The sequence below is a fragment of the Rattus rattus genome, chromosome 9 (genome assembly GCF_011064425.1).
Source record: "Rattus rattus isolate New Zealand chromosome 9, Rrattus_CSIRO_v1, whole genome shotgun sequence".
NCBI classification, from domain to species: domain Eukaryota; kingdom Metazoa; phylum Chordata; class Mammalia; order Rodentia; family Muridae; genus Rattus; species Rattus rattus.
Window position 1 is genome coordinate 57,882,521 of NC_046162.1, and position 24,301 is coordinate 57,906,821.

The window sequence follows — 24,301 nt, forward strand, 5'->3', positions numbered from 1 at the left end:
TTGGTAACCTGTACTTTTCAGGAGCGATTGAATAGCGCCAGTTCATTACGCTTTTTTATGAGGTAACTGAGTCTCATAAAGGCTGGACACAACCAGAATTAAATGCCCAACTGCAGAATCTCATGCTGGGCAGCCCTGACCCCAGGAGTTGCTTCTCTGAAGTTCAGTTTTCTCATCTGCTAAATGGAGAGTCTAAAAGTGTCCACCACGCACGCCTGCTGGAAGGGCTAAATAAAGAAGTTAATTGGTGGACAGTAGACCCAGGCCTGGTGCATTAGTGCGAGCTGTGAGTTTGCTCTTCCTCTGCAGACAGGGACAGCCCCCGCCGTATTCACTCTTTCTGAGGACGTGGATCCCGTGGTGTTGTTCTGAGCCTCCGTACACCTAATGCCCACTGCATGCTGCTCTGAAGTGTGATTCAACACACTTAAGGCCACTGAGTTTTCTCTTTTCTTCATTCTTCTAGGATTTGGGAACATTCCTTGTAGCATAGTAAAAAATGAAATAGAGAGATGGCTCAGAGATTGAGAGCACTGACTCCTCTTGTACAGGACCTGAGTTTGAATCCCAGCACCCATGTGAGGCAGCTCACAGACGACATCTCTGGCCTCTGTGGGTACCTGCACTCACCCACACAGAGGTGCACACAAATACACACAATGAAAAGTACATTTTAAAAATTTTTTTGTAAAAAATGAAATATAAGGGACTGGAGAGATCGTTCAGTAGTTAAGAGCACTGACTGCTCTTCCAGAGGTCCTGAGTTCAAGTCCCAGCAACCACAAAGTGGCTTACAACCATCTATAATGATATCTGGTATACATAATAAATAAATAAATATATATATATATATATTTTTTAAATGAAATATAAGGCGTAAAATATGGAGAAATGTCACAAACCTGCCTCTTCAGTCTTCAAGTATTTCATTTCCCAGGCTCCAGGCCATGTTTCTTTCTAGGCCTCTTTTTAATTAATTAATTGACTGATTGATTGATTGATAATTTCATACATGTATACAATAAATTCTGGTCATGTTCATCCCCTTCTTCCCCTCCAGTCCCTACCAATATCTGACCCAAACAAGTCCCCTCCCCACTATTACATCTTTTTTGTTTTGCGACCCACGGGGTTTAAATTCGGCCCCATGGGAAGGGATGCATAAGGAGACAACCACTGCAGTACGAAGAATAAACAACTCACCAGTGGCGACATCACCAAAGACGCTGACCCCCTCATACAGCAACCGTCCACTGCCAAAAGTTCCCCACAAGTCCCTCCCATCCGTGGCTGAATGATGACTGATGACGGACCCAGTCATGTACAGGACCCGTGCAGGCAACCACAGTTACTACGAGTCCACGTATATAATGATCATGTCATGCCTGTGCTGTGGTTTGAAAAAGAATGGCTCCCATAGGCTTGGTCATATATTTAAATGCTTGGTTATCAGGGAGCGGTACTATTTGAGAGGGATTAGGTGTGGCCTTGCTGAAGGAGGTGTGGCCTTGTTGGAGGAGGTGTGGCCTTGTTGGAGGAATTATGGCCTCTCATTGCAGTAGGTGTGGCCTTGCTTGAGTGGGCGTGGTCTCACTAGAGGAGGTGTGGCCTTGTTGGAGGAGGTATGTCACTGGGAGGTGAGCTTTGGGATTTCATAAGCTCCATCCAGGCCTCAGTAACTTTCTCTTCCTGCTCCCTGCAGATATGGATGTAGAACTCTCATCTACTTCTCTAGTACTATTTCTGCCTGCATACAGCCATATTCCCAGCTTTAAACTTTAAGCAAACTCTGGTTAAATGCCGTCCTTGATAAGGGTTGCTGTGGTCGTGTTGTCTCATCACGGCAGTAGACACCGACTAAAACAATGCCCACCCCACCCCCACCTTCCAGCTTCCACATTCTTCCCACTCCTCCCTCTTCTTCCACATTCCTAAGTCTTGAAAGTGGTGATGTGGATGTCCCCTGCTGGGGTAGGCAGCCATCAGTCACTTATTCTCAGTACTGTGATGGCTACAGGATTTGCTCATTTCAGGGAAAAATAAAATAATAATAATAATAATAATAAAGTTAGGAGGAAATCGTTGGACAGAGCTGGAGAACTGAACAACACAAAATTTCTGAACTTTCTCGATGAATGCGTGCGCACTTTAAAAGAGGATGTAGGGTTGGGGATTTAGCTCAACGGTGTAGCGCTTGCCTAGCAAGTGCAAGGCCCTGGGTTCAGTCCCCAGCTCCAAAAAAAAAAGAGGATGTAAAACATCAATGACTCTCTAGGTGACAAAACTCCACACACGAAATAAATTCAGACCGAACATAAGGGCCTTGTAAGAGAGGCATCTGCAAACAGGAGCATCTGTCATGACTCTGGTCACTTGCTGGCCCAAGAGCTGCTTGGAAAGCAAGGATGTTTCATGAGACACCGTCTTGATCACCCGGCATCAGGCCCAACGTAAACAAACAACCAATACATATTGTTAAGTAAATTAACCACTTCCACCCTGTAATCTTCGGCCTGCTTTTAGTTGATTCCATTTCTCTTTATGACCAACATAAAAATCAATCACGGTGACTGATGTTTTGAGAAGAAGGAAGTGAACGGTTTACTCAAACACCAGCGCTCGGGAAAGTGGTTGGACAAATACAAATGCCTTGCTAAATAGGCTGGGAGAGTGCTGCTAATCCCCTTCTAATGAAGAATTCATCCTGGGTTAGCTCAAAGGGATAACAGCTCAAAAGCGGAAGTTGCTCTGTCAGTGATACCTCATTTCATGCCAGCCCTTGACAGTGAACTTCCTTTACTTTAAAAAAAAAAAAAAAAGATCCCCAACACATTTTAGAACGATCATCACAGACTATTCAAAGGACGGCATTTCACATGACTCAAAGTTAATTTCCTTCTTGTGGCTGTGTTTTGAAGCATAGCATGAAACACCTCCAGATACAGACTGCTTGTTTACACAGAGTGACCGGGCCAAGCTGCAGAGCTAAGGCTCCATGTTCCTTTTACCCAGCTCCTTCCGCCTCGGGACAAGCCCTCATCCCACCTGGGAATCGAAGTCCTTCCAGGGCTTCCCTCTCTGCCCTTTATAAAAATGCGAAGGACTTTAACATTGCTATCTCGTTATTAAATAAATATTTACTTTAGAGAGTCAGAGAATACAAACAAACAAACAAACAAACAAAAAAACCATTAAACTCTACTGGTCAGAAATCACTCTCATGGACATTCTGGTCTCTTTATTTGTTGTTTGTTTGTTTAAGAGATTTTTCACTGTGAGATATAACATATTTTTCAACCTATTTTCTCACTTACGTGCCATTAGTCAGTATCAGTGACTCTCTTATGGCACCACTGTGGAAACGTTAGCTCTTTTAACAAAACAGAGGAACAAAACAAATGGGAATAAACTAAGACTCTACTGAGTGGAGGAAGAGAGCGACAGAAGGTTATGGTGACCTCACAGTGGTGCACATTTTAATCCCAATACTCTAGAGACAGAAGGAGGTGGGTATCTATGAACTGGAGACCAGCCTCATCTGCAGAGTGGGATCCTGTCTCAGAAAGAGAGCAAGGAAGGAAGAAAGGAAGAGAGGAAAGGAGGGAGGGAGAGAGAGATTAGACTATATCTAATACTTGAGTCCATCTTGTGAAGGTTAATGGTTTGCCAGTAACAGAAGGGATACAAATATTGAGGGTGAAAGTCGGGAGGCGTTTTGGGTAAGGGACCGAGAGGGAGAGAGAGAGGGAGAGAGAGAGAGGGAGAGAGAGAGGGGGAGAGAAAGGGAGAGAGGGGGGTGTGTGTATTAAGGAGTGAGTCACAGGGCTCTAAAAGTCTAACACAGGGACAACAGAGAAGACTCATAGGTAATTGGATTACAACCAGGTCAGTCTTGGACACTCCAAAGTTAGGAATCTTCCAGCAACAGGTACAGAAAACCCAACTGACAAATGTTTAGAAGTGTAAATAGAGGTTCATATTTCCCACAAAATAGAATGTCTAGAGGCTGGTTCTAGAGCACATGCTGGGCCAGCTCTTCCTGCCTGCCCAGTATCTGCAGATCGATGCTAGGTGTCCACGTGGTTTATCTCTCATGTGTAGGCCTTTCCTGAGGCAGACTAGCAGGAGTCTTTACCTTACATTCCATCGCCCAACCTATGTTGCCTAGAAACCCTAGGACAACCAAAGCAAAATGGCTGACATCACGCCTCATCCCTTGGTTGGAAGAATGGAGGCTGGCTGTGGAGAGGGAACCAGCTTCGTCTCTCACAGCATTGGGAAGTCTGAGGTTCCATGAAACACGCCTATGCTGCCTGCGACTGAACTGTTCTACAACTGGGCATCCAGGGAAGAAACAACCCTGGGGAAAAAAAGAGAATCTGAGGAGGGAGGAGTGGGAAAACGAGCTTAAGCAAGAGCCCAAAGGAAGAGCATAGATACCATGAGGGGAAGGGAGACTCCACAGGGGGACGAGGGTCTTAGGCTTCTGAGAAAGGGGAAGTAGTCCAAGCTGTAAGATACTTGAAAGACCAAAGAAGACAAACACTGGCAGTATCATCCGGATGTGGCAACTGGAGTAACTGGAGCATAGGGAAAGTAACTTCATTGGAGCAGAAGATGTTCAAGGACGATAACCAACTGAGGATGGACCAGAGAAGAGGAAACCAGAAGGGAAGGGTCTAGAGTCCAAGATGTCTACCCACTCAGGACAGGAGATAAGACAGTGGCTAAGGAGGGGGTGGCTTTTTAACCTGAGGTTTTTAACCTGAGGGCGGAGTTGAGCACATTTGTGTGAGGTTCAGAGAGATAAGTAGAGGAGCATAAACTGCCCCACCTTGCGCAAAAGGGAGGGAAGGGCAGTGGCAGGAGCTGAGTAACCACAACACAGCAGGCTAATACTTCAGTCCAAGGCCGGGCATCATGGTGCATGCTGTTGATCTCAGTACCTGGGGAGCAGAAGTAGTCATCTCTGTTGGTTTATGGCTGGCCTGGTCTACACAGCGAGTTGCAAGTCAGCCAGAGCTATGCACTAAGACTCTGTCTCAAAAAACCAAACCAAACAAATAACTCGGGGTGGGGGGAGGGGTTGTCGACAGAGTCAGCTGTGCACAGTTTTACTCTCCAGAACTCGGGAGGCAGAGGCAGGCAGATATCTGAGTTCAAGGCCAGCCTGGTCCTACAGAGAGATTTCCAAGATAGTCAAGGCTACCCGGAGAAACCCTGTCTAGAAAATACAAAAGAAGAAAGAAAAAAGACAAAAAACAAACACGAAAACAAACAAACAAAAAAAGTCACTTAAGTTCTCAGACCTTGTGAGGATGGACTCTGGATGCTAAATGTGACAGGGGGCAAAGTATTACAAAGCCTCCAGGACACAGCTCCAAAGAGCAGAGACCTGTCGTGCAGGAGAGCTGCATATTACCCAGACATGGATGGAGAAAAGAGGCTGGGGATCCAGCGGAGACCAGTTAGAAAGGGCATGGGTTCTAGAGGGCGCAGTGGAGAACTCGTCAGACAGCCACCAAGAAAACAGAAGAGGTGGCGGAGACAAGGTGGGACAAAGCTGAACAGGGGAGGCAGCCAGAGGTATCGAGCCAGCGACCGTCACGGAGAAGGGAGTGGCTGGTGTGTATGTTCCCATGGGACTCGAAGATACAGACGAGAATCTTACAGCTTTTTCATCATAGACTTAATTAGAATAAAAGTCATTAAATGAGATTCTGACTCTCAGTGGCTCTGCTGGCCAGGAGCCTGAGACTCTGCATTGCCAGGGTTCCGGGAGAAGCAAAGAGCTAAAATGAGCCAAGAGCAAAGGCTACTCCTTGCTTCCTCTCTTCTAGTGACACTGTTCTCACACACTTTCACCCATCTCTCTCTAAACTTTCTATCTACCTATCTGTTTCCTAACTTTAAGTATGTGTGCGTGCGTGCGTGTGTGCGTATGTGTAAGAGCAGAGAGTGGGAGTTCATGGTGCAGAAGGGAAACAAGAATGCAGTAGAAGTTTCTTCTTAGCAACTGTTAGCTACACACACTTCCCAAACTTGTCAGACAGCTATCTCGTGTGATTAAGTGCATCTGTGGGCTCGCTAGGGTTTCACACGGGGCACCTAAGTATTCAGTAAGAGAATAAGAGACTGGGAACAGCAATTAATCCTGGCTGTACCATATGGCCGAACAGAACACTGGCTGGAACCTGAAAACTTAATTTCACAAGAGTCACACTTATTCTGAATTTTAATCATATTTTGGATCAGCAAACATATGCCTGCCAACCTGCTTCATTTACACAAAATCCGGAAGCATAATCACACCGCACTCGACAAAATGATTGGTTTTTCCCAGATGGACTTCTCAGATCTCGCTCCTACCAGGTTCTCAGGACAAAGTAACTGCTGGCAGCCCCTGTTTAATCTCCTTGTTAAATAGAATCTTCTGACTCTTTTTTTTTTAAATATTTCTATTTAATTTTATGTGTGTGGGTATTTTGCTTACGTGTGCATCTATGCCAGAAGAGGGTGTCAGATCTCCTGGAACTGGAGTGAAAGGCTGGTGTGAACTGTGTGGTACTGGGAATCGAACCCAGGTCATCTGTAGGAGCAGCCAGTGCTCTTAGTTACTGAGCCATCTCTCCAGCTCCCCCAAACGTTCTTTCGATGAACAGTATCACTTCCATTCCTCGCACTTTCACCAGTATCTCACAACACGGTGATTCTCTGGTCCTGGACCCCACGGCCCTGGGTGTGGCTCAGGAGCCCTCATGCCGGAGAACTCCCTGCAGAGACGCCCGCTGCGGCTGCTGAGATGCCCATTTGCTCCATTCTGCTTCTCTCGAATGGAGACATTATGGGCTCTCAATGCAGACTCCATCCCCTGTCCTCTTAGAAACAGGATACTTTCATCTCCTGTACATCTAATAACTTCAAGATAAGGACAGAAAAAGAGTCGGTTTTTGTTTTGTGAACCCTCGTCTCTGGTGCTTGAGAGACTGTCCTAATATCCCCCGAACATGTTTTAGTGATAACATTTACTGCACTTGGGGCCAAAATGATTTTCTGCCACTTTCAATTCTAGTTCAATAAAAGAATAAGGGCTTTGTTTCTGACCTCTGTCATTTTTAATACTATAAAATGATTTAAAAAATGTAAAATTGACTTCTATTTCCTACTGGACTACCAATCTCATATTAGCTTTCCTTTTATCAAATTTATGAGAAAAGTCAGAAATTGCCTTTCCTTTAAAAAAAAATCAAAATTTCGAGATCTCCTGGGCAGAATGTTTGAATTGAATTTCAGCTCTCAATAATTCGTGGCCTAGAAGTTTTAAAGAAGTTGAGGAGTTAGCTCCTTCCTGTTACTTATCTCAGTAATAACGAGATAGAAGATTACCCCTGAGCTCCAGATCAACCAAAAATAATAAGGTTCCTCCTAGAAAACCATCACTCTTAAAAACCTCAAATATGTGTGATTACATTTCAAATTAGGGAAGTCTGGGATTTTCCAAGACCACAGTGGGCAAAGCCAATGGCTTCTAAATTGCCAAGGCAAGCCAACAGTATATTTTTATAATATTATGTTAAAAAAAAACCTTTCAAATATGCATGAAAGTTGAAAGAAGTCCTGTATCTAGTCAGAACCTAAAGTCATGATTCATAGCTGGTTATCTTTGCTTGGTTACATAGTATCCATCCATCCGCCCATGTTACATTGGCATAAGCACCGTAGTAGTACAGTTCCCTCCACAAACACTTCATATGACTATAATTAGCTAGACTTCAGCAATTGTCAATAATTCTCTTGAACCAATAATCTTTTGAAAGATGCCATTTCATTTTTAATGATTTCGCTGAATAAATTAACCAATTAGACATCCTGAATTCTGCATCTTAATCTTTTATTAATTCTGCTACTTTGAGTAATGTCTTGGGCATCTGTTTTCTCATCAACCAAAGCGCTCGGTAGATACAATAAGTCCCAATTCACAAGATAGAAAACGGGCCTTGTGCTGAGGGCAGGATTCACAAATGAGTCACTTAGTTAATTAGAGAAATAGCTAATTGGAGGGCATGTGAGCACAAATGGATTTGGGGTATTTTTTTTTTTTGGTAAATTATAGTAAAAACCTTCACAAGGCTCAGAAAGTCAAGGGGGAACTTGAGCTAAAAGTGTAATTATTCATCCTGCACTGGCCACAGTGTGTTCCCAGCAAAACTAGTAGAAGCTGGGCTGACTGGGCCACTCCATGTACAGACTCCACAGCATGTAACACTAGCATCATATTGGAGTGTCCTTGCTTTGCAAGACCCTACTACCACTGCCTTGTAAACTCCCTATTAATCGCCTGACTGAACCAACTGCAGACAGGGGTAGCTGTTCCTTTATTGTCTGTTCTCCAAAACTGGTATTTCTTTTCCTCTTCAGAAGTTTGGCTCTGGAAGGGGCACCCTTTGAAGCCTGGAAAATCAAAGCTATCTCAGGACAGTGCCGAGCATTTTGAAAGAAATACGAAGAAACGACATGAGATCTTCCCAAATAGGTCAGCGGTTGGTCTGTAAAACATCCCTGTTGCCAAGGAGGTGGTGACATCTTGTGTAAATCAAAGAACTGAAGCCCCGAGATAGCTCATTTCCATTTTAAATGCACGGGGGTTAAATATGGATATGGGCATGCAGAGGTTCCTGTGGGATTGATTTTTCCAGTCTTCTCTGAGCCCTTTGCTGAGCATGATAAGGACCAGGGTTCATTATCAACCGTGCTAGGGCTGCACTTCAGGAGACGAGATGAGGCTTCGCAGTGGGAGAACAGATCCACAAAGAAGAAATGATTCGCATGGTGCACGGATAAAACCCCATGTTGGGCTCAACTCATTTTAAATAGAATCATGAGACCAAATGAAATCCCAAGAAATGAAGTTTCCTGAATCATTTTTCAAACTGGGGGGGGGGAAATCTTGATGACATACAAGAAATCAAATCGAGGTTTCCAGGTTTGGCTAGCAATGCTTGCATTGTTTTTTGAACACAATCAACATTTTATTTTTCCAATAATAATCCTTGCATTTTCGAAACACGTGTGTGTGTGTGTGTGTGTGTGTGTGTGTGTGTGTGTGTGTGTGTGTGTGTGTGTGTGTAGATTCCAACAGGCAATCTAGAAAGGAAGCTAAGATCATCATCCGAACCTTCGAGAGATTCCGCCAAGGTTATTTCTATCAGAACAAAGAGCCTGGCTCCTGTCAGTTGACCCTGAGCTCTTGTGCTTCCCTGACCACGGCTCCAATTTCACTGCAACACAGAAAGCAGTTCCAGGGTGGGTCTGTACCAGAAATAAGGGAAGCGTGCAAATTACAGAAAACCACAACCAGGAAGGCTCTGAGCCACAAGGTTCCTGGAAACCCACAAGAACAGAGAGAGAGAACAGGAGAGAGAGAGAGAGAGAGAGAGAGAGAGAGAGAGAGACAGACATACCCCACTGGCCTTTGATAAGCAGAAAAGAAACACAACATAGCTCTGGGACAAAAGACTAGCTGGGGACCTAATGAGACTTAAATCACAGGCAAAGCAAACGGTTCTGCAGTGAAGACGGCACCTTCATACAAATGATCTTTTCACACAATGTACGGATCGCCCATCTCCACATACAGACAATAGGAAAGCCTCGTGCATTAAACATTTGACGCTGAGGGTTTTCCGAGACAAAGACCGATCCACACGAAAGAGATAACAGGGCTGTCCCCTGGGTGACAATGAAGACTGGGATGGTACGAGGACGGAAGCAAATCGCAGGGACCTGAGTCATTAGCTAAAAGGTGGCATTCGGCTTCCGAAGAGAGTCTAATGGCTTAAGCCACTGATGGGCGCGAGCAAGATTCCACCCCTCCCTCCTACTTCTTCCTCTCCCTCTCCTCCATCTTTCTCTTTTTGAGACGAGGTTTCATGATGTTGACCAAGTAGGCCTCGAACACCTGTGCTCAAGTTATCCTCCTGCCTCAGCTTCCTGAGAGGAGCTGAGACTACGAGGCATACATGGCCGAATCCTAGGTGATCAGGGAATCACTATGGGGCCAACGCTGGCCTCCAACTGTGGCTATCTGTCTGCCTCTGCCTCCCTAGGACTTGGGTTGTAGGCATGCTCCACTCACCCAGAACCTTCTTATCTTTTCTTCATTTCATGATTTTATACATGTATTTACTCTGATCATATCTCCTCCTCACTACCACCATTATCCTCTCCTTCCCACTGAACCCCTGTCTCTTCACAAGTCCTTGTATTACTTTCATGTTATTTTATTTATTTACAGTTCAAATGTTGTTTCCCTTCCCAGTTTCCCCTCTGTAACCCCCTCATCCCATCTCCCCTTTCCTTTGCCTCTAAGAAGGTGCTCCCCCACCCACCCACTCCTACCTCACCACTCTATCGTCCCCTTATGTTGGGGTATCAAGCCTCCACAGGACCAAGGGCCTCCCTTCCCATTGATGCCCAACAAGGCCAGCCTCTGCTACATATGCAGCTGGAGCCATGGGTCGCTCCATGTGTACTTGCTGGTTGGTGGTTTAGTCCCTGGGAGCTTTAGGAGGTCAAGTTAGTGGATATTGTTCTTCCTATGGGGTTGTAAACCCCTTCAGTTCCTTCAGTCCTTCCCCTACCTCTTCCCCTACTTTATTTTTTTTTTCAGAGCTGGGGACCAAACCCAGGGCCTTGTGCCCGCTAGGCAAGCGCTCTACCACTGAGCTAAATCCCCAACCCCCTTAATTCTTGATAGAACACATTTTCCTATTTAAGGAGCTCAGTGCTGGGAAAAACTAAAAGTGTATTTCCCTGAACTTCAACCTAAGATCTTAAAGACATAAAATTAAAAGATTATAAGAACAGTTTTACTACAGGGTTTTATTCAGAGCTGCAAAGGACTCTTTATGACCTATAAAAATACTGTCTAGGAAAACATTTTTCTGTCTTTCCAATTGAACGTTTGAAAAGAAAGCCTTGGATCTGGGTGAGAGTGTGGTTCAGCTGCTCATGCAGGAAATCCTAGCACTGCATGAAGCCAGGCATTGTGGCTTCTGCCTGAAAACCTAGCACTTGGGAGGTAGACGAAGAAGGATCAGAAGTTCAAAGTTATCCTCAAGTATATAGCAACTTTAGGGTCAGCCTGGGCTACATATGACCCCGCTGCTAAATAATGATAAAAACAACAGCATTATGGACCTGCTCAGTAGCACATATAGTAAAACTGAAATATGATTAGCGTGGCCCTATGACCACAAATAACATGCAAAGGTTCCAACCTTAAGATAGGTAGGTGGGTGGGTGGATAGGTAGATAGATAGATAGATAGATAGATAGATAGATAGATAGATAGATAGAGATAGACAGACAGACAGACAGACAGACAGACGGACGGCATTTTTTTTTTAAAGAAAGAAACAAAGAAAACAAGTCTGGCCAGGTGGTGGTGACAAACACCTTTAATCCCAGCACTCGGAAGGCAGAAGAAGCAGGCGGATCTCTGTGAGTTTGAGGACAGCCTGGTCCACAAAGTGAGCTCCAGGACAGCCAGGGCTACACAGAGAAACCCTGTCTTGAAATGCAAAACAAAACAAGTCTGATCATTTGAGATTGATCCCTGGGAGACACATGGTAGGAAGAACCTACTCCACAGACTGTCCTCTGACCTCCACATGTACACACACACACACACACACACACACACACACACACACACACACACACACACATACACACACACACACACAAATAAATGAGATAATTAAAAAAGAAACAAATTTCACCATCTAAACTATTCAAATCTTGTTACTTAGCATGACAAATATGAAAATATTATTACATCTCTGAATTACTCACATAAAATATTTATCTTATGAAAAGCCCAAAGGGGAAATCTACTCACTGATCCCATTCCAGCAGCCTCATGTAAGAGAAAAGAAATGGAAATGGGGTGATTTAGTCCTGGAGCTGGCCTCAAATGCCTCCCCCAAATGAAGGAATGAATAAGATAAACATTAGTATAAAATTAAAATGAGAACGGTGCCCATCACAGTTGCTCTGAAAGGACAGAAGCTCTCCATACAAGAACATAGGTCATCAGATAAACCTCCTCCAATTTAAGCCAAGAAACCAGTGAAAGGCGGAGCTGACTGCGTCTCCCTTGCAGCATCTCCCTTCCTCCTGTGAGAGCAGCAGGAAGCCCTCAGCGCACAGAAGCAAAGTCCCCCAAAATCTCGCACTGCATCGCACAGCCAACCAATCAGTTGAGAGAGAGCCCGACGTCCCTGTAGGTTTTTCGTTTTGTGTGTCTAACCGTGGTGTTTGTGATAGAATCCAGGGCCTCATGAGAGCTAGGCCAGTGCACCACCGTCACTAAGTTACGACCTCAGCCCTCCTTCAGTCTTCCTTCCTTTCTTTCTGTTGGTTTTAGAATTAGTTATTTACATATATCTTTACTTCGTGTGAGCGTTTGTCATGGGCCACGCACGTACGGGCCTTGCGACAACATTTGAGAGTCAGCCCTCTCCTTCCATCATGTGGGTTCCTAGGGACCGAACGTAAGTTGTCAGACTTGGGGCAAAGCACTTTTACCCACTGAGCCACCTCACCAGGTCGCTTCTCCCTTACCCCCTTCCCTTCTAAATAGAAGAGTAGGAATGAAAAGGGGAGAGATTCTCTTTTGTATCTAGAGGTAGGTATGTTTGTTTTGGTTGGGGTTTTCCTCTGTTTTTGTTTATGCTTTTTGGTTTTGTTTTTCTGAGAGGGAGAGGGAGGGAGGGAGGGGAGGGAGAGGGAGGGAGGGAGAGGGAGGGAGGGAGGGAGGGAGGGACTGAGCCTTTCAGAGCTAGTTAAACTTAAACAGATCATACGAGCATCTGGTGCTCATGTCTTTCTTCATTGGCACGCAGACCCCATGATAAACAACAGAATCAGGGACCAGAGAAATGGCTCAGGGGCTAAGAGCACTGGCTACTCTTCCAGAGGATCCAGGATCGATTTCCAGCACCCACGTGGCAACTCACAACCCTTTGTAACTCCAGTTCCAGGGGATCTGATGCCCTCTTTTGACCTCTGTACATAGTGGTACATAGATATACACACAGGTAAAACACACACACACACACACACACACACACACACACACACACACACACACACACACCCCAGAATTAAAGAGAAGGAAGATAGATGTAAGCACATCTTTAAACTCGAGAATGCACAATTGTCCAAATAGCACATTAAACATTAGTTTCCTAGATTAGAAACAAAAAACCCTTCATTTAAATGTGTTTTGTTTGGGGAGTTTATAGGCTCAGCAACAAATACTTAAGTATATTAAAACTATGCAGTCAATGGTAATGATATTCATGGTGTACTGCTTTAAACCCGTGCTCGCTTTCAAGAGTTTTACCAGAATAACATGTGATTCTTTTTATGACACAAAGACGTCAGAATCATAGATATTGTCAGATTTAATCTGATTTTCAAACTACATTCATATTAAGCAAAAGAAAAAAAACCCAAAAACAAAAATAAAACAAACAAAAAAAACCCACTAAAATTCCTGAAGAAAATCAAAATTCTTTTTACAAGATTTTTGAGAATAGTGTATCCCGCTTCATGCAGAGTACAGGGCTCGCCACCCACAATGAAACCTGTTAACAGATGTGTTTCCTGTCTGTGTTTTAAATGTCCTGGGTTTTGCAGAATTTGGGCCATAAACCTGTTACACGAAGTTATTTATTTATTTTTCTTCCATTTAAACATCTTATAAATCCACTTGTCTCCTGTTGGAACCCCTTTGGAATTATTAAGTTTCACAGAAGGAAACAATATACCCTGTCTGTGTCCATTGGCTCTGGCCTTCACTCCCAACAGTGAGCGTGTAAGTGAGGAGTCCCAAAAAGGGCCATCGAGAGGATTTATCTCTTTCTCAATGATAAAAATCTGTTTCTTTAATCCCTGCCTTCACTCTCGGTGTATTATTGCTGGCATATGGTCTCCGCTGGATCAAACGCAGAAGAAATGCCCTACTGTTTCTCCAAATGCGTAGTACGTCATCGAGTTTCTGAACGTGGTTCATGTCTGTTTCATCCCCGTGTCTCACATCTGGAGCTAATCCTGCAACGACCACCACCAGAAGGAAGAGCCTCGGCTGGCTTCCGTCCCAAGCACACGGCTAGAGCTCAGTAAGAACCTGGACTCGGAATGTGGAAGCTTTTAGTCTTGAAGGGAAGAGGAGGCTGTTTGACAGACAACCGCGAAAGGCGTAGCTCAGGGCATCATACACCACAGCGGAGCTTTACCTCCCAGGAATCACAGACACTGCCATTGGTACTCGTTTTTCCCTATGTAAGGAATGCGATCCTTCCTCTGCACACTTTCAAGTATTAATGCAGATAGAGGAGTCTTATTCCAGCGTTGTTTGTAAGTCTGAGAAATGAGCCTACAGCTGTGATATTGATACTGATATATTTATGAGGATGGCCGGGAGGCGGGGAGCCTATGATATTGACAGTGATATAGTGATGAGTCTATCAGGGACACTGCAGAGTCAACACAACCATCACTTTCAGTGGTCAGCAATCATGGACAACAGGAAGGGGGCAAACGGCACACCCCACCAGTAGTGATAGAATCAGACGCTCCAATTCAAACAATTCCGCAACCATGGCATATACCACTGAATCTGAGCCAGCCATTAAAGCCTCGGACCAAGGCCTTGGGGTTTACCAAGGCTCAGGCAGGGCCATTTTTATTTCCCTTCACCCTTCTTGTTCCCCAGTGGTGCAACATGACGAAAGAATCAAGGAACGTAAGCCACGAAACCAGCTACAGAGTGGGAATATGTGTGAATACGTGTAATACGCAGACACACCCCAATTTGCCAGATCTCGAAAGCGTTACTGCTTTACTGTGGCTAAAGATGAAACATTTGAAATGGCCCCCAGTAATTCTTCCATTGCTCCAAAACTCCTCACGTAGAACGAACTCTCAAATTTGATGATTTCTGAATTGTTCTTCACATCTTATCTTGGGGTGGGGGAGTAGATCCAACCGTCACGCCATACCAGTAAATGCTGGCACGTTTGCAAATTTTCAGTACCTTGAAACCACTTGGTATCAACACATAGAGGTACCTAATATTGGCCAGGCACAAACGGGATAATAGAGGCAAGATGGCTGACGAAGATTGAGGGGAACAAGGATTTCAGTAGCAACACTGTGATTGAAGAGGTGGGTGGAAGGCGACCCCCAAGATCTGCTTAGAAGAAAGCCTCCTTTCTCCCTTTTCTTGTGTGGTACATAGCCTCTGGGTCCTCACTTCCTCAGCCATCGGATAATTATGAAATCCTGAATAAAGCATCATCTTTCTAGCATCAAATCGATGAACAGAAAGCCCTCATCAGTGATGCTCTCTAAAGTGCCCACTGGTTATTGTCAAATGTCTAACCCACGAACCACATGGAATCTTCTTTGGAAGCCTTCTTTATTGCATGGGGGTGAGGCTGTGTGTGTGTGTGTATGTGTGTGTGTGTGTGTGTGTGTGTGTGTGTGTGTGTGTGTGTGTGTGTTTCAAAAGACGATTGAGGAGATATGCGAGGGGCCTGGAGAGAAGGCTGAGAGCACTGGCTGTCCTTCCAGAAGACCCTGGTTTGGTTCCCAGCATTCACATAACAGCTCATGGCTGTCTGTAACTCCAGTTCCAGGGGACCCAACGACTTTTTCTGACTGCTGTAAACACCAGGCAAGCATGTGGTGCAGAAACATACATGCAGGCAAAATACACATACACATAAAATACACATAAAAAAGAAGTAATCTGCCCACTTAATGTTGGAACTTAGATCTCTAAGCCCTAATGCTGTGATAGAAATATGAAAATATATGCATATTTGTCTATACAGATCGACAAAATCACATTTGCTTCCCACATCACATATTTTACATCAACAGAACAACTATACTCCCTGTCATATTCAGGGCTTCCCTCTTTCTCTGAAATAGAATTTGAAATTTCACTTTTTTATGATTTTTCTAAAAGATGTATTTATTTATCATATATAAGTACACTGTCGCTGTCTTCAGACACACCAGAAGAGGGCATCGGATCCCATTATAGATGGTTGTGAGCCACCATGTGGTTGCTGGGATTTGAACTCAGGACTCCTGGAAGAGCAGTCAGTGCTCTTAACCCCTGAGCCATCTCTCCAGCCCTTTGATGATCCTTATGGTAATACAAAAGCCAACTCATGAAAATAAAGAAAATCTATGGGCCATTCATTAGCCAAGCCTCCCTGTGCATAACTAAGTCTAAACTTAATCTATTAACAAGGTAACACTATTCATGAGTGTGATTTCAACACTTCACAGCCTACCAAAAATTAGATATTCCCACTTTTAAAAAGAAAAAAAGAGGTAGAAGAAAGTGCCCATCTTCAGCATTCTGCTTGTTTCAATTATTCAGGGCAACCCAGGCTGATAATTACACAGTCCCCAGTCGCTGAGTAAAAGTGATGCTTAATTAACCAGCAGGAAAGGTCGATTAAGATCCAGCAGGGCACCTCGTGAGGGTCTCTCACGTTCCTGCAGGGAGTAGGTTCTGGCTGTGCCCTTCTAAAGGAGAGAACTCCCTGTGTCTGAGAACTTTCTGCCAGTTTTGAAAGTAAAAGCTAAGATTGGCCATGCAAATTAGATCCAGCCCTGTGCCTGGAGACTCCCTCTAAGACTGCTCCAATCAAATGCTGATTCAGAGCAGCACCCAGGTGGCAAAGGACAGAGGAGCGCAGGACTGTGCCTTACGCTCGCTCCTCGCTCGCTTGCTCCGTTGACACCCTTATGAAAAGTCCATCAGGAAACGGATTGTAGAGGGAATGCGATTTCTTCTTCCCCTAAGGACGTGTAGCCTCCCAGTAGCTATCAGCTGCTCAGATTCTAAACTGTACCAAGGAGGTCTGAGCTCCTTATTTTAGAAACTTAACGAGCACAATGTTCCTACCCAGTGTGGGGCCAACGCATGCTGGTACTGTCAAGGAATCAATCGACCACCCAGGCCTGATTGTAACCTATCCATTGCAGAAGGGGATACGAAAGTAAAGTCAGCGTTGAAACCATGTTACCTGAACAGGCATAAACGTCTCTGTCTCACCATTGTGCTTCTGCCACTGTTAGTCACAAACGTGTTCGATAAAGGCTAACACCCAAAACCCAAATCGGCCTGGTTGTTTTAAGATAATTACTAAAAGGTGGTCACGTTGGTACCCTCCAGTAGCCTTACCCACCGCTAAATCAATCCATAAATTTCTGCCAATTATGAAAACCTGTGGCCAGTGCAAGCTGCTGTCATGAACTTATACTCTGGTAGAGGGTTTTGTTTTTGTTTTTTTTTTTTTAACTGAAAAAGCACAGTGAAGCTGGCTGATACGAACCTGGATTTGATTTGCTGGAAACCCCGGAGAATGTGGTCCCTCTGATCCTGTGCCCCAGGACTAAGGTTCTCGTTCTGCAAGCCTTCCGCCAGAAAGTCTTCAGCATCTAGAGGAAAAGAAAAGGTGATCAACGGAGGAGAGAAGGGAATCTGAAAGATTAGGAAATGAATATTGTTTCTCCTGTAAAGGTCTGTGGCTGAACAAGTGAACATTAATGGACTAAATGAATCATATACTTAATAACGGTCTATTAGGCGTAGCTCGCCAGAATAGAGAATCACCAAGACTTCACGTGTCTCTGTGAATGACAAGTCCTAACAGTCCGAGGCCTTGCGATGAATTTAGACGGCTGGTGCATACATTATCCACAAGAGATAACTGTTTCCGAAGCCGTTTTTAAAGCCTCGCTTACATCCTCAATGGTCGCTGAGGGGCAGAGGACAGATTGTCAATTTCACAAACATGGAAATGTTATAAATAAGTCACAGAAGGTCACGGACCAAGAAGAGTAGAAGAGAAGTCCTGGTAATTGCTGCCGAAATAAAAAAAATAGAGCTCAACTGCAAAATCAGAAAACGAGAAAGGGCAGGCGTTCGGAGGAGGAGCATTAATTATCGGACACATCAGCGATGAAAATGGCATGGCAGCCAAGTGAGGGGGCCTCACGGAAAAGAGAAATGCATCTGAGAGGGGGGCTGCAATTAATTCGAATGTGCACTATAAAATCTGACCGTGATAGAAGCACGGACTACGGAACAAATCTCGTTATGGTGAACGAAGTAATTTGGAGGTGTACAGATTTTCGAAGATGAAAATTCATTGACAGCAATCACAAGCATCAGAAATATGAGCTGCATACTTCATTCTTCATAATATGTTTATCTTCCCTAAAAAGCATGTAAATGACAGTTAAAAGTCTCCGCCCCCCCCAAAAAAAACATATTCATAATGTGAAACGGCACCACATGGCCCACCAGAATAATGTAAAGCACTTACACAGCTGGGCTATGTAAGAACCCCAAAACGTTTGCTTTACCCTCGTGCTATTCATTAATACTAAACAAGTCAGGGCTAGGTAACCATCACCAGGACTTCGGAGGAGATACAAAGCCCAGGAGATTGAAATTTTCATAAAGAATCACCATCAGCATCTAAGCCCTGCATCACATCGACTGTAGACATCATCTAATGGGCTCCTCCAGGGGGCTCTGAATGCTAAGGAACATGAAAATGGGAAGTCAAATTAACAGGAAGAAAAGCAAGCAGCATTGACGTGCCATTAATGCCGTACATCATGTTAATAGAAGGGCAAAAAAAAAAAAAAGGAAAAAAAAAAGAAACCACACAATCATCTCAAGAGCTATGGGAGAAGCATTTGACAAAATCCAGCAGTGCCTTGTGATAAAAACACTCAATATGACTAGGAAAAGAATGAAAGTTTCCCTCAGCCTGAGAAACGGCTCTGACGTAAACCGAGCTACAAGGGGCTGGAGGCGTAGTTCACCCACATAGACTTCCAAGTAAGTCTGGGACCCAACACGACAAATAAAATGATCTCTAAAATCCCACAGATAACCTCATGCTTAATTGTGAAAGACTGGATGCTTCTCTATCTGTTCTAGGGACCGAGAGCAACAATGGGGCTGTCACCACTGATAGAATTGACTTAGCGATACTAACCCAAGCAATTAGACAAGAAAATAAAGTTTAAACATCCAGATCAGGAAGAATAAAGTAAAACTATCTCTACTTGCATCTGGTGTGATCTTAGATGCAGAAAACTCTAAGGTTCACTTAAAACCCATTAGCATCAACACGAGGCCAACGCATTTATAAGGTATAGAGCCAGTGTCCGAAAATCAACTGTATTTTTTTTAAGATTTATTCATTTATTATATATAAGTACACTGTAGCTGTCTTCAGATACACCAGAAGAGGGTATCAGATCTCATTCCAGGTGGTCGTGAGCCACCATGTGGTTGCTGGGAATTGAACTCAGGACCTCTGGAAGAGCAGTCGGTGCTCTTAACCGCTGAGCCATCTCTCCAGCCCAATCAACTGTATTTTGACATTGATTTTTGGATACAGAAGTTGTTTTCTATACGTGGAATCTTGCACATGCGGAGCAAGTATTCTATCCCTGAGCCACTTCAACTGTATCAGCCAAGACAAATTCAAAAATAAAGTTAAGGAAATTCTATTTAAAATACAACTTAAAATAATTTTTTAAGAATAAGTTTGCAAGGCGTGGGAGATAGTTCAGTTGGTAAAATGTTTGTCACACAAACACAAAGAGCTGAGTTTGAGCCCCAGAGTCAATGTAAAAGAGCTGAATGCGATGGCCTGTCCTTGTAGGCCCAGTGCTGGGGATGTAAAACCAAAACGATCTCCGGGACTCACTACCCACTACTCACTACTCACTACTACTATCTCAGGGCTAGCCTACCTGGCAAACTCCTGGACACTAGGAGACCTTGTTGCAAAGAGAGGGGGTGGGAGATTGGATAAGAAAGAAGAATTTTAAGAGACAAAGAAATATTTTAAAATAGTTTCATTGGCTGGGTGTGGTGACACATGCCTTTAATCCTAACACTTGGGAGGCAGAAGCAAGCAGATCTCTGTGAGTTCGAGGCCAGCCTGATCTACAAAGTGAGTCCAGGACAGCCAGAACTTGTTACACAGAAAGAAAAATAATTATATATAAGAAACAATATTTTTAAATTATTTTGAATCGTGTGCATGGGTGCATGTATACAAGGGCACATGTGTGCCATGGCTGGAGGCACAGGTGGCTGTGAGCCACCCAAGGCCGTTGCTGGAACTCAGTCCTTTGTGAGAGCAGTTTATGTTCTTAAACACTGAACTGTCTCTCCAACTCTATACTGAGAAACTTTATAAAGTTGGTTTCCAGTACTTCTGATTTTTTATTTGCATTTACCCCCTTTAAAAGGCTATTTTCAAAAATGAGCACTACAAATAAATTTTAAAATTTCAAGAAGACAGTTAGTAACAAAAAAAAAAAAGTAAATTTCCAGGCCGGTGTATGGCTCAGTGGAAGAAAGTGTGTTTAGCATACATAAGACCCTGGGTTCAAACCTCAGAATGGGACAGTACAAAAAAAAGAAAATCTAGGCACATTACAGTCAAACTGCTGAAAAGCAAAGATAAAGAGAAAATTTTCAAAGCAGCCAGAGAAAATGACCCATCACGTAGAATAGAGCAATGCTAAGAATGAGGCTTGAATTTTTATCAGAAATAATGGCGGTAAGAAGGCACTGGAATGACACCTTAAAGTCCTGAAAGGGAGGGGGAGAAAGCCTGGTCAACTTCAAATGCTATATCCAGTGACAGCGGCCATCAAAAGACGAAGGCAGAATAAAGACAATTTTGAGATCAATGAAAACTGAAAACTGTTTTGCCAGGGAAACTGCATGAAAGGAAACCCAGTGGGAGCTCGCCTCACTGAAGATGAGTGACCCCAGAGACAAGCAGCCCTCCAGGGGTGCCGCGGTGCTGAAAATATGGGTCCGTTCGAAACATTGTCATGCTTAATTTTCACAGAAGACAATGGGCAGTTTCGTGCACAGGTTACGACAGTGCACTGCACAGTTTATTATAGAGGCACAAGCAAAAATGTGTCTCGGAAACATAGTATCACAGTAGCACAGAGGCAGCAGTAATTGGAACCCTGTTAGCTAGCCAACGTTAAAAGGACTGGGACCTTAAACCACTCTGAAAGGACCGGGATGTTAAACCACAAGGTAGACTCCACAGGAGCTACCATCGGAAGCCAGGTCAGGGGTCCCAGTTTCCAAAATAAATTCATTTAAAAGAAAGTCAAACGAATGCTAGAAAGCGTTTGATCAAGACTTTACAGGCAAGCGTGACTAAAAAAAAATATTGTAACTGGAAAACAACAAAATATCTAAGTCCATCGGATACAATAGTTATAGAGAAAAGGAGCTACTGAATCCAATGTAAAAGCAGAGAGAGAAAACTAATACTCAGGATGCTTGGTGGAAAGCCCTATGAAAACCAATTTTTTTAAAGCTTCCTTTAAAATACGTACGCACGCATGCGCAAGGTGGGGGTAAGAGAGGGAGGGATGAAGAGGGAATATGGTGTTATCCTACATGGCGGGGGTGATGTGCCTTCCAGAAGTAATAGGTTATGAGATAAAAAGTCCAGTGCCAAGTGTGGATTATCTCCCATCAAGCAGTTGGGTGATGATGGGGTGGGGCTTGAGGGCGTCCCGAAGACTTTCAAAACTATGCAGCCTGTTGCTACAGCTCATGGTTACTCCCCAGAACTTGATGGTAAGACCCTACTGCCAAAGACATCACACACTTTGATCCCGGAGTTTGGAGCAATCAACCACGTCTTTTTTTTTTTAATGTATTATCTTGATATGTTAACACGTTTTTAAAGATTTATTTATTTATTATATATATACACTGTAGCTGTCTTCAGACACACCAGAGGACAGCATCAGATCCCATTACAGATGGTTGTGAGCCACCATGTGGGTGCTGGGATTTGAATTCAGGACCTCTGGAAGAGCAGTTGGTGCTCTAAACCACTGAGCCATCTTGCCAGCCCCCTCAACCACATCTTAATTGGATGTAAGGCCTGCGTCCTAGAAGGAAACTCATGCCTGGTATAAAAATAGAGCCAAAAAACCCATGGCTAAGGAACATCACAGGCCCAAGGGTGAGCCCACTCTAATTTTACTAAATACACACATCCTTGTAAATGTATCTCTACACCCAGAGATGACTGCAGCCCTCAGACCTCATCAGAGAAGCTTTTTTTAAAAAATACAGACATCAGTTAATGCAGAGACTCACAACCGGTCAAAGCTCAGAGAACGGATGTCTCTGGACTGCCCAGAAGGAAAATGGACGTTGGTATCACACCACCCTCCCCTCAACGCTCAGGAAACATTGTAGAAAAGAGGAGAGAAAGACTGCAAGAGCCATGGGGTGAAACAGTGTCTTCTGAACATGACCATGACAGGGCCTTTGTCCTCAGGAGCTCACAACAGCTGCCCAAGACCAAGCCTGCCAATATTCCAGCCTGGATGGGGAGGGGCAGACCAACAACCACCCCTGGTTCCTGGGGAAGGAAGAGTCCATTTTCTTTGGGGGTGTGGCTCCTGGTAGGATCCAGTGGATGGCCCCACACCTATGAGTGTATGGTTAGCATGAATGGACTCTGTGGGTTAAGAGGATGTGACATTGAATTGGAAGGTAGTGGGGATCAGAGAGAGGCTGGAAGCGGGAACTGAATCTGATCAAAATATATTGCGTGGATTATGAGATTCCTCAAAGGATGGATAAAAATATAGAACATAAAAAACCCTAGACGTGATTAGATGCTGTCTACAAGAAATGCGCGTGAACATAAAAGCACAGAAAGGCTGACTATAGAAGAGGAGGAACCCTAGAGGATACAAGCAGAAAGCGTAAGGAGAACAGAACTGCTGTGCTAACGTCAGGCAAAGCAAACCTCCAGATGGGAAATACCAGCGATAGAAGGCTATTTCAAATCAACCAAAGGGCCACGTCACTGGGAGACATGACGCTCACAAAACAGTAAGAGTCCAGTAACTGAGCTTCTAAGCACTTGATGCCAACTGACCTTTACAAAACAGCCCATCCCACCACCTTTTCCCTCCCTTTGGTGCGGTGAGGAACCAAGGAACCTGAGTGCGCTACTGTGAAGCCATAACCTCAGCCCCATTAAGTCAATATGTAATCTTAGAATAGAAGCTGGAGAGATGGCTCAGGGCTTACGGTTCAAACATGAGGACCTGGTGTCCAGCACCCAAGAAAAATCTAGGCACAACACTGCAGCCTGTAACCCCATAGAGTAAGGGGCAGAGACGGGTGAATCCTGGGAGTTTGCTGCCGAGCTAGTCTAGCCAATTCAGGAACTCCAAGTTCAGTGAAATATCCTGTCTCAAAAAAAAAAAGGTGGAGAATAATAGAAAAATATAGTAAGCCTGGCTTTTCTTCCTCCACCCCCAGACCCAACACACACACACACACACACACACACACACACACACACACACACACACACATTAATATATGTGAAATGTCTTTAGAAATTTTATTCATAACTGCCAAAGACTGGAAGCAACCAAGATGTCCCTTAATTCGGATCAACATATAATGACACAGCTATACAATGGCATCCTATTTGGTATTGAAAAGAAATGAATGGGGCTGGAGAGATGACTCAGAGGTTAAGAGCACTGACTGCTCTTCCAGAGGTTGTGAGTTCAAATCCCAGTAACCACATGGTGTCTCACAACCATCTATAATGAGATCTGATGCCCTCTTCTGGTGTGCTGGCATACATCCAGGCAGAACACTGTATACATAGTAAATAAATAAATCTAAAGAAAATATAAAAAAGAAGAAAACATCTTTTTAAAAAAAAGAAAGAAACAAAGAATGGATGGAGTCCAGCAAGAACCTGCCACCAAGTCTTGCAATCGAACTGACTCCCAAAAGTTGTCCTCCGGCCTCCATATATGTGCCTACACACACACACACGCACACACACACACACAAATAAATAATTTAAAATAAATCCATGGTTGTCAAAGGTTCACAGGAGTGGGTGAGGCAGACAAGGTGAAGGCATCGCTGCTTTAGTGCCTGACCCTGTCGAGCGGCATACATGACATACGCAGTTGTCAAAACCAACAGGGCTCTACAGCACAGAGACTTCATCCTTAATGTCTATGACTTAGTCAGGGCCACTACTGCTGTGATGAAACACCATGACCAAAAGCAATTTGACAAGAAAGGATTTCTTTGCCTTATCTTCCATATCACTGCTCGTCATTGAAGGAAATTAGG

General features: G+C 44.0%; 1 protein-coding gene across 1 annotated transcript in view; it reads right to left on the reverse strand.

The window, feature by feature from the left end:
* Skap1 (src kinase associated phosphoprotein 1) overlaps positions 1-24,301 on the reverse strand; it is a 296,586-nt gene that overhangs the window by 252,423 nt on the left and 19,862 nt on the right. The window contains exon 2 of the mRNA XM_032912818.1: positions 17,430-17,535. Within this exon, the coding sequence (XP_032768709.1) occupies positions 17,430-17,535 (106 nt within the window). The remainder of the gene's footprint in view (positions 1-17,429; positions 17,536-24,301) is intronic.